Raw genomic sequence first — 15,608 nt, 5'->3', positions numbered from 1 at the left:
AGGGTTACCGGGAAATGAAGTTGGGCTCTTAGCAGGCTGCTAGGCCACTGTTGTCACCGGGCCAAAGTCGTGCCTAATTGTAAAAGTCGGACCTTGCCGTGCCAACCCATGTGGCTGAGTAGCGGCCTAGGCACGGCCTGCGACACCGGGCCGGGCCAGCCCGGGCCCGCTAACCATCGGGCAGTGCCGTGTTTAGGCAGAGCTAAAATAACGTGCTTCGTGTCGGATCGTCGTGCCTCAGGCTGCATGAACATTTATAGCCTAGGCTACCCCAGGACTGCCACGCGATAATTAATGAGTCTTCAGAAAAGAGAGATGCTGATGCCTCCCAAATCAGTGATTATGCTCACTCCTGCTTTGATTATGTTAGTGCGCGCAATAACTACTCCGCCACCTTCCTCCCTCCGCCGATCCCCTCCCACCGAGGAGACGCCGCCCTTTAATTCCTCCGCCTCTCCTCCGCCCACTAGATTTTACACGACATTCCCTATCTCTCTCTCTCTACTCACATCCTCTGCTTTCTTCCCTCTCCTCCTCTGCCGCTTGCGCGGTTGCGCCTTCCCCCGGCGGCGTCTGCTTCCCTTGCTCGCCCCGGCGCCGCTCCTCGCTCTCTCTTTACTCCAACTGCTCCCACTCACTCCCCAACCACCTCACCGCTCCTTCCACCTCCGTCTCTCCCCCACACCCACCCACCCACGTGGCCGTGCTGAAGCGGCGGTTCGTGCCCGAGCAGCCTAGCAGCAGCAGCAGCTCTGCGCCATGGCTCCGTGAATTCGGTCGCTCGCTCACCGCGATCAATCCGGGTCAATTAGTTGTGGGTTTGGCACGAGCTCGGTGCCGCCGCTTAGACTTGGCCATGACGAGGCGCTGTGCTGAGGGGCCGCCGGCGCCGGCGCCGAGCCTCCTGCAGGTCCTCCTTGCCTTGCACTGCGGGGTGGTGTTCCTACAATGCTCGGCATCTGCCATGGGCACCGACGGTGAGTGCTATCGCCTTTCTTGGCTTTTCCCGGCGAGCTGTCGAGGTTCTGTTCGAACGGCTAGATAATCTGGGCTTCCCTGTCGCTTCCATTTCTGGGAGATATGTTCCAATTTAGTTCCTTTTCTGTTCTCCACCTGATTTCGAACCGTTCTTCAGATTTTGCGTCCTGATCTGCTGCTCTCTGCAGAGTTCAGACCTTCATTCTTGCCAAATGCAACACTTTTTTTTATTGTGGGTCAAATATTGAAATTTCTCCATGTATAGCATGCAAATTTCGAAAAAAATCTTCTTTTCGCACCCACATTTCCTGATCTGTGAGCTCGTGACACTGTTGTGACACTAACGGTTGCCGCTAAGCAAATCCGGATTTTAAATTCTCCCCATCTGGTCTCGCTGTGCTCCTGTGAAACAAAGTAACCGCCAATCTTTTCCTCCGCCTGACTCTGACGCGTGGATTTGTGCCAGTGTCGGCGCTCATGGCATTCAAGCGCGCCATCATCGAGGACCCTCACTCCGTGCTCTCGGACTGGACTGACGCGGATGGCAACGCCTGCGACTGGCGCGGCGTGATCTGCTCCGCGCCCCAGGGCTCCGTCATCTCCCTGTAAGGAACTCCACCCGTTCGACCTAGTACATCTCAATGTCCATGGTCTGCTTCGTGCTTGCTTGGCACTCAGTTAGCAGCTGGGTAGTGCCAGAACTTGCTAATTGCTGCTGGGTACTTGAGTGGAGAGGTGGGGAGAAAAGAGCTTTAGTTACTTAAAGCTTCGAACCAGTAGGATTAGGTATGCAAGTGAAGGCTTGTTTGGTACTTAACCACCGCCACTAGCTGGTCCTTTCACCTTTGCAGCTCTGGCCTCTGATGTAGATGTTTTGGTATAGTTGATATTGATAGTGCATGTGCAAACAGCTCAAAAGATGCAGTGGGATTTGCCAGTTAGATGTCGTCACTACTTAATACTGATCAGTAGGTTTGGTTTAGACTTCACAACGAAAGACCAACAACATTTTGTACTTGCCTACTAAGGTCAAAATCTTTTACAAAAGGATTTTCTGTTGATGACCGTGATTTGGACTTTGCATCTTGCAGGAAGCTATCAAACTCATCTCTCAAGGGATTCATCGCACCTGAACTTGGGCGGCTTAGTTTCTTGCAAGAGCTGTATGTTCCTTTTCTATGTTGTTTCAGCTAGTTTTTGTGAAGTTGGTTATAATGTTTCTCTGAAATTGTTCTCATTTTCTGGACAGGTATTTGGATCATAACCTGCTCTTTGGCACAATTCCAAAACTAATTGGCTCACTGAGGAACCTGAGGGTTCTGGACTTGAGCGTTAATCGACTCACTGGCCCAATCCCTTCCGAGTTAGGTGGCTTGAGCAGTGTGAGCGTAATGTAAGCAACATTTGTATTGTTTTTGCATTTGTAACTACCTGTTGTGGTTTGACATCATCTTTGGTATCTGAACGAGAAAGCTTCTGCTTTATTCATGTCATGTAGAAACTTCCATTCCAATGGGTTGACTGGGAGTATACCGTCAGAGCTGGGAAAACTACAGAATCTCGTTGAACTTAGGTTGGACAGGAATAGATTGAAGGGACCGATTCCAGGAAGCAATACTGCCAGTTTTTCTCCTGCTGCAGATATTGGGTTGGTGACTTCTCCTAACCCCTCTTCTGTGCGGTGCTTCAAACTGTACTGTACCAGAGTTATCTATGCTAAATTTTATAGACTAGTATGGCAGTGTTACTCTATATCCATGCAATGCGTACATGTATAGCCAAATTAAAGTTTAATTTGCAGCATCAAAACTTTCGTGGCTCATGGAAAACAAACAAAATAAAAATAACTTCAGAGAAAATGAGCAATGATCATAATAGATGCGTGCAAATACTTATATTTCCAATACTTATCAAATATAAGCATTCAACTTAATATTACCATCTGTCACTGTTAGTGCCTTTTCCAGCCAGAGAACAGTACACAAAGCTACCTTTCACAATGTCCTGATATTATGTTACTCTATCTGAACCAGTATTTGTTTGTTCCATCAGATCCACAGCTCACAATGGACTATGCCCTTCTCCCCGATTATATGTTGGGGATTTTTCTTACAACTTTCTTGTTGGAAAAATTCCACCCTGCTTGAAATATCTTCCAAGGTACTATTATGTGATGTACTTGCTACTATTTCTGTATTTCATTAAGTTTGCCCATTTAAAAGGCCTTTTTGCAGGTCAAGTTTCCAAGGGAACTGCTTCCAGGATGAGTACTCTGTCCAACAACGAGCTTTGCAAATGTGTATAAGTGCGTATTTTGTTTTCTACCACCCAGCAGTTACTATCAATTAATATATTTGGTCTACTGTTGCATGTTGCACCTCACTGGGCTGATTTAATCACTGAAATACTAAACATCTGTTGTGACAATCCATGCTATACCTCTAGATGTTGTCTTCAGAGTATACAATTGCTATGTCACGCCGGGCATCATTTTTTTCTTTTTTCCCCTTTGAGTAACATTTCATAGTTTCCCAAGATCACTCTGCTTGCAACCCCCATTGAGCACGAATTTGCTCTTTGTATAGGTGGTTCTACTGGCCTGCGAGGTGGCACAAATGGATTCAAACATCCTGGACATAATAAGCATGACAAAATGCAGCAACCAATTTGGCTTCTTGTTTTAGAAATTGCAACTGGTGTTCTTCTGGTTGTTTTTGTGATTACTGGTATCGTTACTGCTTCTAGAAGTTGCAAGCTGAAGCCTTCTATAAGAATATCATCATGGAATCGATCAAAAAGTTGGAGTGATGAGATAACAGTGTTGATTGGTAAGTGTTAAGTACATTCCTCAAAGGAACAGTTGATGAATCGATTAATGTGCTTTCCAATTATTTTGGTTGATGTATCCATGTTCTCTCCAGATTCTGATATGCTGAAAAGTTTACCAAAATTAAGTCGCCAGGAGCTTGAAGTAGCTTGTGAGGATTTTAGCAACATCATTGGCTCATCGCCAGAGACAGTAGTCTACAAAGGAACCATGAAGGATGGACCTGAAGTTTCTGTCATATCGTTATGCGCCTTTGAAGGTCAATGGACTAGCCACCATGAACTCTTTTACCAAAACAAGGTATGTTATATGAGATCAAGGGATTCAAGCACTTATTTTTCTGGATACTAAACGGGATGATATTTTCAGGTCATCGATCTGGCAAGATTGAATCATGAGAACATAGCAAAGTTTTTAGGTTACTGCAGGGAGAGTGATCCATTCTCTAGGATGCTAGTCTTCGAGTATGCACCAAATGGTACCTTATTTGAGCATCTACATTGTAAGTCTTACTCTTTTTGCTAGATGCTAGTTACCTGCAGCCTGATCGATGCCCTATTTCATGTCTAACAGATTTCTATTTCATTGTGAATGTTTTTCTTTAGATGGAGAAGGAGGCCAGTTATCTTGGCTCAGGCGAATGAAGATAGCCATTGGGATTGCCCAGGGGTTAAGATACCTGCATACTGAGTTGCAGCCCCCATTTGCTATATCTGAGCTTAATTCGAATTCCGTGTACGTTACGGAAGATTTTACTCCAAAGGTATGACCTGCACATCCGTATTAGTTGATTCAGCAGCTGAAGACTACATCTGGTTCTGTTCTTCAGAAATACTAAATAGTGTTGTCTGCTACATGTTTTTGTTGTCTTACATTTATTACTTTTAGTTATTTTATGCTCAAATAGTCTCCACCTTGGTCAGACAGTCATTTGTTTCTACTACGTGTCTCTTTGAAGCTGGTTGATTTTGAATGCTGGAAGATGATGTTCTCGAGACAGTTCATCTCGAGACACGAGAAGTCTCCTGGACACTTGAATAGCAAATCCTCTTTCCCTGGCCATGGGGATTCATCTGAGGATAAACAAGCTGATATCCAAGCCAACACGTTTGCTTTTGGAGTGATTTTACTGGAGATTATCAGCGGGCGGCTTCCATATTGCAAGGATAAAGGTTATTTGGTGGACTGGGTGAGCCAATCTATCTACTATGTCCTTCATCATCTAGCTAATTCCTACACTGTGTTTTTTTTATACATAAAACCTATGGGAACCTGCTCCACAAATAGAATCCTATTTTCGTAGTGCCATGAACTGGACTGCAAAAGAAGAACGAAGTAGAAAAAATGGGCACCGCGGATTTGAAAAACTATGGGTGCAATACGCGGAGGACGTTTTCAAACTGTTTTCATTATGCATGGGAAGAGAAGAATCCATTGGCAGAAAAAAATGTCGTCACTGTCAGTGCTAAAACCCCGAACCTTGTCTCACGCAGGCGACCAAGTACCTCCAGCAGCCAGAGGAGATTGGGAAGCTGGTGGACCCCGAGCTAAGCAGCTTGCGGAGCGAGGACCTGGCGGTGCTGTGCAGCGTGGTGAGCCGGTGCATCGACCCGGACCCGTCCAAGAGGCCGTCGATGCAGATCATCACGGGCGTGCTTGAGAACGGGATCGACCTGTCGGCAGCCGCCATCCTCAAGGAGTCATCGCTGGCGTGGGCCGAGCTCGCCCTTGCCTTGTGACACTGACACGCCGCTCCTCCCCCTCCCATCCACCACCCTGTAAATCCATCGCCGCGCACGGCTGCTGCTAACATTCTCAGTCGCGTGGCGCTGATGTTGTATGCTTGGCGTATAGACAGGACTCTAGAGAGGCGAGTGGCGGACCAGGCGGGCGGGCAGGTGTCCTGCTCGGTTCGGTTCCGGGCATGCTTGCTTGAGACACTGATTTCGTTGACTGGTGGTGTTTGTGTAACTGAACTGGTGTAATACGGACATACTACGTAGGGTTTATAGCTGATGTGCGGGAGGCATTGCTGTGTTGCCGGTCTGAATGTCTGATGGAGACCTTGGTGACTTATCTGTCTCGGTTTACCCCTGTGACGGTGTGATGAAAACCTGTGTGTCTGTGTGGTTTCTGAAACTGAACTGAGCAGGAGCATCCCTTTCGTCGTCTGTGGAGTGGAGACGGCGATCTGTCTCGGTTGCCCCATTGACGATGTGGTAAAAACTTGTGTATCTCAGTGTCTGTGTGGTCTCTGAACCTGAACTGAGCAGCCGTTGCGTGTGCCAGCTGCTGCTTTCCTAGTTTCCTGGTTGATACTGTACGTAGCAGTAGCCAATGAATCCTGGAGGCTTTAGACAGGACAGAGGAATCTCTGATTCTCTGTGTGTGTGTGTGTGTGTGTGTGTGTGTTTTGAGGGGGCTGATTTTGTGTAGTAACAGGGAGGGACGGAGAGAAATCTCGTCGAATATTCGTTCCCCTCGCGGTTGGTTGATTGACCGTACGTCTGTCTGATTATTTCGCTACTAGTCGCTGTCAAGAGCTGTTGGAGCAACGACACCACACAAGACAAACACGACCTCACCGCCCAAAAGACTAGACGCCCCATCCTTTTTCTTTTTTACCGCTGAAACGTCAACCTCGCTCGTCGTCTGCCCTGACGAAGAGACCGCAAACATGACGATATTCCCATGCTTTTATATTCTGTCGGCGCTAACGTTTTATTCCAGAAAAAGAACATTCTATATACTCCAAGTTTGATGACCTAGTACTTCATCCTATTTTAGATTTAATTAAAATTTATTTACAGACAATAGTATAGATGAAAATTATAAATCACGCTATTTTTTCTTAGAACGATAAACATCAGTGCCATTTTTATACGAATTTATTTAGTCAAATTTAAAATAACCTTCCTTACAACTGTATCTTATATCTTTCTATAGGAGGTGTGGTTGGCACACTCCAGAATATGCCACGTTACCACGGGACCAAATTACACGGTACAGAAAGAAACCAAGCGCGTGTTTAGTTTCAGAAAGTTGGAATTTGGGGCTACTGTAGCATTTTCGTTTTTATTTAGCAATTAGTGTTCAATCATGGACTAATTAGGCTCAAAACGTTCGTCTCATAATTTCCCACCAAACTGTGCAATTATTTTTTTTCGTCTACATTTAATGCTTCATGCACGGGCCGCAAACATTCGATGTGATAGGTACCGTAGCACTTTTTGGGAATTGGGGGTGAAACTAAACAAGGCGCAAAATCAATGCACGCCTGACCTGACACTTGCCGCCGATTGTTGGCGCCATGCAGACCAGAAGGAAGTAAAGAACAACCGCGCGACGACGAGACGATCGATACAGACAGAGGATGCTTGCGTAGTTTATTCAGGTTCATGCCAGGCCATGTCCACCTCGCAACAATAATGCGGAAACATCCATCGATCAGGCACTGGCCGGCTGCACGAAGTGCTGCGCCACGATGCGGCGCTGGATCTTGCCGGTGGCCGTCTTGGGCAGGTCGTCGGTGATGAACACCTTCTTGGGCACCTTGAACGACGCCAGGTTCCGCCGGCAGTGCGCCAGCACCTCCTCCTCCCGCAGCGCCGACCCGTCCCGCGGGATCACCGCGCAGTTGATCTCCTCCCCGTACTTGTCGTCGGGCACGCCGAACGACACGGCCTGCGCCACGCCGGGGACGCCCAGCAGCACGGCGTCCACCTCGATCGGGGAGATCTTCTCCCCGCCGCGGTTGATGAGCTCCTTGATGCGCCCGACCAACCGGACGTACCCTTCCTCGTCCACCACGCCGATGTCCCCCGTGTGGAACCACCCGAACCGGAACGCCGCCTCGTTCGCCTCCGGATTCCCCTTGTAACCCGCCGTCACGTTGTCCCCGCGGACGCACACCTCCCCGGGGCTCCCCGCCGCCACGCGCCGCCCTTCCTCGTCCAGCACCGCCAGTTCCTGCCCGACGGCCCGCCCCACCGACCCGGGCTTCCGGGCCCCGTCCTCCGGCAGTGGGTTCGACGTCATCAGGTGCGACGCCTCCGTCATCGCGTACGCCTCCAGCACCGGCGCGCCGAACGCCGCCTCCAGACGCTCCAGGATCGCCGGCGCCAGCGACGCGCTGCAGCTGCGGATGAAACGCAGCGCCGGATATGCTTCCGCCTCCGGCCGCGACGCGTGACGGTCCAGGATGATCTGGTGGATCGTCGGCACCGCCGTGTACCACGTGGCGCCCGAGGCACGCATGTCGGCCCAGAACGTGGACGCCGAGAACCGCCCCGACGCCGGCAGCGCCACGGACGCGCCCGACGCCAGCGAGCTCAGCAGCGCGCAGAGGAGCCCGTGCACGTGGAACAGCGGCAGCACCACCACCGTGGCGTCGGACTCGGACAGGCGGTACACGGACCGGATGTTCCGCACCGACGCCGCCAGGTTGCGCTGCGTCAGCGGCACGCCCTTGGGCCGGCTCGTCGTGCCGGAGGTGTGCAAGAACAGCGCCACGTCCGACGGGTCGTTGTCGTTGGGAGAGCCCCCCGCCGCGCCACCGCCGCCGCCTTGGTGCGACCCGTTGCTCTTGGTTCCGTTCCCGTTCGCCAGGGCCGGGAGGCCGGCGAGGTGGACCGGGCCGGCCGCGTCGTGGAGGGTGGCGGCGGCGTGGACGAGCCCGAGCTTGGCGGCCGCCGCCTGCGCCGCCGCGTTGCCCTCCGCGTTGGTGACGAGGAGGCGCGCCTCCGAGTCGGAGAGGTAGAACTCGAACTCTTCCTGCGTGTAGGCCGGGTTCAGCGGCGCCGCCACGGCGCCCGCGCGGATCACCGCCAGGAACATGATCACCAGCTGTATACAGATCGCACGCGCGTCAGGTCCCACTCCCGCTCCCGCTACTCTGGGGCTGCGCTGCGCAGGAACATGATCGATCGATCGAACTCGAAAGAAGAGGGACGACCTCGACGGTGTTGGGGAAGGCGAGCGCGACACCGTGGCCCGGGAGGACGCCGGCGTCGGCGGCGAGTCGCGCGGCCGCCGCGTCGACGAGCGCGTCGAGGGCGGCGTGCGTGAGCTCCAGCCTGCCCGGGACGGAGACGGCGCGGCGGGCCGGGAAGGCGGCCGCCGCCTCCTTGAGCAGCGCCGTCAGCGTGGTGGCCTCCGTCGCCGCCATGTCCGTGGAGAGCAGAGAGGAGATGTTGGGCTGGGCTGTGTTGCGTGGCGCGGCGGGCGAGTCTGTTTCTGTTTGTGCGGCTGACGCTACTGCCGAACTGAGCCCGTGGCGTGGCAGACGCCAGGCGGTGCGTCGTAGTATTTATACGGCCGGCGGGTCGCCTCGTCAGCGACGGTTAGGTGGTGGCCTGGTGGGTGCGATCGCGGCGGCGTGTCTGATTTCCGGGCAAGAAACCAAATCAATTTTTGGTTGCCCGCCGGAGGCCGGAGGCCCCCCCTGCAGCGCAGGTGCACCTGCAGACAGTGGACGACCCGGGGAGGTTTTTCTGCCGCCGCCGGCGAGTCGGCGTGTCTTGCAGCCTTGCAGGGGGTGGACGGAAATTTCAAACTTTGAATGAATTGAAAAAGAAAAAGGAAAGGAACTCGTGCGCCATGGCTGCTCTCTTCTGCGTCTTTCCCGCGTGCGTCCAGTACCAATCCGTGAGACCCTTTTTCTGTGGAAGACGGACAAATCCACGGTTCTTGACGATGAGCAGGAATCAATGCTTGCAGGTGCTAATTTCATCATCATGAGGAGAAGAAAAAACAACAGAGTCTACCCAGTGGAATCCGATCCAGCTTTATTGTTACTTCTTGACGTGTCCGGAATATCTGCCGATCAACAAATTGTTGCTGAATATACCAGGAAGATACTGTACGACAGGTGACGAACACGGTCGCGGACGTACAGTTTAGTGCTGGCCATAAAGAGGAAAGAGCTTGTACTAGTCGGCCATTGCAACCGAATTTTTTACTATTTAGCCCTTTTTTCGAGAGTTTCTCTTAAATAAACCTTTGGCGGAAAGAATTTCGAAAATAAACCCTTGGCTCGGAGCACGGGGAAATAGCCTGCCAGGGGCTCGGCGCCGTAGATCTTGGCGTCGAGCTCGGCGCCATAGTGAATGGCGCCGAGATACCTGCATTTAACCCAGCCTGCACTTCTTCTCCGAGCGTTCTTCCTCTTATTTCTCCTCCATCTCGGGTTTTTTTCTCGCCACTTCACCCTACCTCACAATCACCGGCAACTTAGAATTTGCTATTTTTGCTATTTTTGCATATGTCTGTCCCACAAATTTCAGCATATCCATCTCATGGTAAATTTGAAGACTTAGCCAAATTCTAAGTTGCCCATCTTATGATAAATTTAGGGACTTAGCCAAAATACTAAGTTGCCGGTGATTGTGAGGTAGGGTGAAGTGGCGAGAAAAAAACCCGAGATGGAGGAGAAATAAGAGGAAGAACGCTCGGAGAAGAAGTGCAGGCTGGGTTAAATGCAGGTATCTCGGCGCCATTCACTATGGCGCCGAGCTCGACGCCAAGATCTACGGCGCCGAGCCCCTGGCAGGCTATTTCCCCGTGCCCAGGACCTCGGCGCCAGTGACCCCAGTCACTCTGGCGCCGAGCCAAGGGTTCATTTCCAGAATTCTTTCCGCCAGGATCTATTTGAGAGAAACTCTTGAAAAAAGGACCAAATAGTAAAAAATTTGGCCATTGCAACAAGTGTCACGAGCACAGTCGCAGCTTTGAGTCCTGTTCATTCATGGTACAAGTGGGCCGCCGCCCTAGCTAGACCGGTCCTGCTTGTAGCTAGGGGTCAAGCTCGAGCCGTCGAGGAACGCAGTGCACAGTGCACTGCTCTTCTTGTTTTCACCAACTCAGAACTCACCACACAGGCTGGGTTCGGTTGGGACGACCTGGGATGTCGACCGATCCCAAACGGATTCCTCCTTTTCTCTCTTCTTTTTCGAATAGCTGTGGTCGAATGGGGTTACACATTAACAGTTTGTTTGGTTTAGAATGACTCCATCTGACATCAGCATGTTTATAATGCATGGTTTCGTGCACCAAACCAGACAATACGTTTAGATGGGATGCAGGATCGAATGGCTCCACAGTCCACACGGTGCCATTCCGTGAACCAAACACGATGTAACTAACATATTGTTTTGTTTTGAGACGGTCGAGAAGGGGACGAGATGATTGGGAGTGGAGGGCCGGGAACAAGCTTATTAGTAACCTTACTAAAAGGATCGGTTGTTACTCTAATATACATGGGACAAGCACATCCCTTCAAATCGAGCGGATCGACTCGTCTCTCTTCCCGCTGTGCGTCTACACCAATCGAAACAATAGATTAGACGAGCTTTGTCTCAGCTACACCTCGGACAAGCCCTCTCTACCCTCGCGTAGGTGAATTGAATTCTGGTCGGCATGCTTGAGCCGAAGGTCGCTAGAGGCCCAGATAGCGGCAACGGGGTCTGCTTTGACCCGAGCAGGAAAACTCTACCCCAGCCATTACCATGAGCTAACTCACATGGTTAAGGCGCCGTGCACGGGCGGAGATCTCACGGGAATCTATGTAGGCAACAGTGGACCAAGGATCGGAAGATAGAAGATGAACAACGTGTGGAAGAAAATAGAGAGCTAAGGGTCTATTTGGTAGGGATCCAGATTGCAGGAGAAACATTTCTCCGAGAAACATAATCACTTGCTAGAACCGTTTGACTATTTGTCCCGATTCAGATTCTAAACAGAGGTGAATCACTTGGATAGATCAAAGTGCCCTTGATATGTGATGAATTTTTCTTGAGTTACTAAATACAAAATAAAGCATCTACAACCATGAGCAAAATACACTTCTGGCTAATAAGCTCGAAAAAAGTTTTTGATCGCACGAACGGCGGCGTCGATCGGCAGCGAGGCGTCGATCTACCCAACAGCGCGTGAAGAGAATGGATAAGGGAACCAGTGGCAGTTGTTGTAATTTTCACCAAAACAAAGGAGGCATGCATCGGGTGGCACAACGAGCTCATGTGAAACCAGGCAATCGCCGTTTCGGGCTCGTTTGGCACGGCTCCCGCCGGCTCCAGCTCTGCTACTGTAGTACGGAGCCGGAAGAGCCCGAACTCGTGGCTTCACCGGCTCCGGCTTTTCCCAGTCCATTTTTTTTTTGCCTCGATTTCCGAAACGGTTCCTGCTACAGTGCCACTACAGTGCAGCTACAGTGCCGCGCGGAGGAGCCCAAGCTGCCTGGAGCTGCGCCAAAGAGGGCCTAAGTTTCGCGAAGGAAAAGTGAAATAGTTCCGCTCCGATTCTCTACCCTGTAAACCCGTTTGGAACTGTTTATACTGATTCTTCCAAGAAACGAATCCGACTCTTCCATCCAAAGCCACGAGAGGCCGACTGATGGACCCACATGTCGGAAGCACTCAATCCAATGTCCAGTGCCCTCAAACTAAACACAAATTTGAGGATGATCTCATCTTTCTCAACCAAACAAGAGATCATCAGCCTGTTCACTGGTTGGTATCTATGCTGATAAGCCTAACTAATACTGATTTATTATGAGGAGAAAATATTATTGATTGACTGATAAGCCTCGACTAAAACCAACAAGCAATCAGGCTACACGTCATCTCACCTTAAACCAAACACATGCTTAACAGTGCTTACATGGCAGGTTTTGTTTTTAACGTGACGCATGGCAGGTTTGACTGGTACGTGGCAGCATCCACCACCACGCATAGGGCTAGACAAAATACTCAGAGGTCAACTTGTTAACTTTTTTATGAGTTGAGCTGAAAGTCTAGCTCGCTATTTTCATGAGCCAGCTTGTGAGCTGCTCATGAGCTGAAACGAATTGAGGCCTATCAGCCCACGACCATGAATCCAGAAGATGATGATGCTGGCCTAGAAGTGTACGCTTATTTTATTGGTATGTAATCCTTATTTTCAGCTGTTTCATATGAATTTTAATTTTATAATTGTTGTGGTACTTAAATATTGATTTTATGGATTGTTTTTTAGGAGATGATGATGATGCTGACATTGAATCTGCGCTTTCCTAGGTTAGTATGCAGGAACTGCATGATCATGGATGGACCAGCTATGTTGCATGGTTGATGTTTTTAATAAACCTAATATATATTAATCATGTATGGTTGCATAACGGTGAATGTCACCTTCAAAAATTAATGTAGCATAAACATTATAAACATGTGTGTCCTATTTTTTTAGTAACTCGCGAGCTAAACGAGTCAGCTCGAGCTCGGTAACAAGCTGAGCCGAGCTATTCTTCTAGCTCATAATATTAACGAGTCGAGCCAAGCTAGCTCGTTAGCCAAACGAGCCAGCTCCACTTGAGCTGCCTCGATATCTAGCCCTAAACACGCACATCATTCTCCGACAAACTCGAGTCAGCTCTGGACCAAATAAGAGCCAGTTTGGATCTTCTATGGCAAATGAGAACGAGTGGAAAAATTTGAGAATGAATTATGTTGGGTGACACAAACACCAAGTTTGAACACAAGTACGTGATTGTATTTATTTCATGGTCATACTATACATGTCAGAGAGAGTATTTATAGAGGTCCTAGTCTTCATAAAAAAAAACTAAAATAACTAAAATACCCCTCTCATAAATCTTAAATGTTACAATTCTTCTCTATTACAAGGACGAAATGGTCATTTCGTCTTCGATAATTGCTGCTTCAAGCTTTCCCATCTGCTTTTTGGAGTCCCCTTTCAAAGAGGTCCTAGTTTGAACACTTGTTATTTTAGAATCCAACTATCAACTTTAAACCCACTATTTAGAGATTTTCACTACACTAGCCAGATTCAAAATACCCCTTATTTTTTAACACAGAATCCAAATTCTACATTCACTATCTAGAAGAATCTCAATATAAGACGAGATTTGAGATCAAGCAGGCCCTAAAGTTGAGCAGTGGATTATTACTAGAACGTGAGCCTTTACGACGACGGCCATCTTTGCTTCTCTTATAATCTGTCTTTTTTTGCTTGTTTTTTTTCAGTCGGAACAGTATTTTCCTCTCACAACAAATCAGCCGGAACAACATTTCGACTTGTTTTTTCAGCGAAGCGAACGGGGCCGACATCGCTAAACTTGGTGGGACATGTCCATTACAACGGGACAGTAGTGATGGTTTGTGCTCTCGCTCAGTTCAACGTAGTGACGGTGATGCGGTGGAGAAAAATTAAAGGATAATTTCACCATAGCACGAGCACTTGTGTTCAACAAGTAGTTGCTCAAAGGGCGTACGGATTGGGCCCCTTGATCATAAGACGTGATGGAAGTTAGCCACCATAGTTTTTTTTAAAGAAAGCTTCTATTACTTTTTCAAGTACAACAAACTATGTTAATATAAAAGCTTTAAAAAAACTCTTTTGGATTCTGCTCGACAACAAACACATGATCACTAAAAGATATGATCTATATATACTCCAGTGATTATCAATCCAATCAGCGGCGGATCCAGGAAATATTTTAGGGGGGACTGAACAACACTGCTGCTCGATCTTAAGTCTCAGCCCCCCTACACTATAGAACTTTGCCTAAAAATTCATGTTGGCTCTACAGTATTTTTGCACTGATTCGGTTTGGGTAGCCCCCCCCCCCCCCCCCCCCCCCCCCCCCCCCCGCCCCACCGCTGGATCCGCCCCTGAGTCCAATGCATTGGGCATACCTCCACAAAGTCATTATAGGATATAGGGCATACAAACATGGCCGTGTTCACCACGGTATTGTTTGTGTGTTGTGGTGCGTGTGTTTTAATAACTACTTACTATAGGTTTGGTTGGATCCATACAACTAATAATGACTCCCACCGTCCCCTATTTATATGTAGTTTTGGCCTTCTACTACACGAAGGATTCTACATGATGTGTAAATATACTTTTATAACAAACTTGTTTGGAGATACAAATGTTAATATAATTTTATATACTTCTAGGCAATATTTCCTTTTAGTTTGACTCATCGAGGAGCGAGGGGTGTATATATCTTAGGATGGAGGGAGTAATGGTTAGTGGGATGGGTCTTACGGATCACCTAATTAACGATTTTGTTTCTTCGTTAACACGACTAGTAATAGTCAATTATGTGATCGTGTGCAGAGTCAGGGTGCCAGCCTGCCAGGCGAGGCGTGTTCGGACAGGCGGATACCGGGGGCGGCCCTTTCCTGTGCCTGCCAAAGGAGCTGTCATGTTTCCTGTGCTCTGCATTGACCTATCCCTATCCTCGGCTGGGTCGGTCGCTCTCGTTTCATCTTCATCAGGGAGTCGGAGGGCTCGGCGCGGCACAGCTGCACAAGGCCAAAGGCCTCCCCCGGATACACACACACCCGGTCGCAGCCACAGCCAGCCAGCCACCGTGTCACCCGCGGCCGATCGAATTGAAGGCTGCGCCACCGCGAGGGTGGATGGATGCATGCCTTTGCCTACGAACGAGGAGAGTAGGCACACCAACGTCTGCGTGCCCTCGCGACCCGCCTGCACGGCTCGTTTCACTCTCACGGCCTCCATGGCTCCATCACCACTCACCATGCATGCCTTCACCCACCGAATTTTCTTTTTTTTTTGGCCCTTTTTTTTAAAAAAGTTTCTCACAAATATCTTCACATAGAGGTATGTTTTCAAAATATGAACCCTTAGCTTTTCAAAATATGGTGCCATCGTTGGTGGTGTCGAGCTTACACGTCTCGGCGCCAAAGGGTTTGGCGCCTAGGTCTTGGGCTGACATAGGCGTCGACGCAGACATGACGGTGACTTGGCAGACACCTTGGCGCCGTGGTTATTG

General features: G+C 49.4%; 2 protein-coding genes across 2 annotated transcripts; one reads left to right on the top strand and one right to left on the bottom strand.

Moving 5' to 3' along the window:
- Window positions 1-319: 319 nt before the first annotated feature.
- LOC136494196 (probable LRR receptor-like serine/threonine-protein kinase At1g63430) lies at window positions 320-5,990 on the top strand. The gene is made up of 13 exons (XM_066490360.1): window positions 320-977; window positions 1,445-1,583; window positions 2,070-2,141; window positions 2,228-2,371; window positions 2,477-2,626; window positions 3,031-3,138; window positions 3,213-3,283; window positions 3,564-3,806; window positions 3,900-4,105; window positions 4,175-4,307; window positions 4,411-4,568; window positions 4,764-4,994; window positions 5,299-5,990. Exons 1-13 carry the CDS (start codon window positions 857-859, stop codon window positions 5,542-5,544), a joined length of 2,022 nt encoding a protein of 673 aa, XP_066346457.1. The 5' UTR covers window positions 320-856; the 3' UTR covers window positions 5,545-5,990.
- Window positions 5,991-7,133: 1,143 nt separating this feature from the next.
- On the bottom strand, window positions 7,134-9,089 carry LOC136494195 (oxalate--CoA ligase-like). The gene is made up of 2 exons (XM_066490358.1): window positions 8,760-9,089; window positions 7,134-8,650 (listed from the first exon to the last, which is right to left on the bottom strand). Exons 1-2 carry the CDS (start codon window positions 8,970-8,972, stop codon window positions 7,253-7,255), a joined length of 1,611 nt encoding a protein of 536 aa, XP_066346455.1. The 5' UTR covers window positions 8,973-9,089; the 3' UTR covers window positions 7,134-7,252.
- Window positions 9,090-15,608: the final 6,519 nt, after the last annotated feature.

This window comes from Miscanthus floridulus, chromosome 11 (assembly GCF_019320115.1).
Source record: "Miscanthus floridulus cultivar M001 chromosome 11, ASM1932011v1, whole genome shotgun sequence".
Taxonomy (NCBI): domain Eukaryota; kingdom Viridiplantae; phylum Streptophyta; class Magnoliopsida; order Poales; family Poaceae; genus Miscanthus; species Miscanthus floridulus.
The sequence above is the reverse complement of the archived record's forward strand: the minus strand, read 5'-3'. Positions and strand labels throughout refer to the sequence as shown.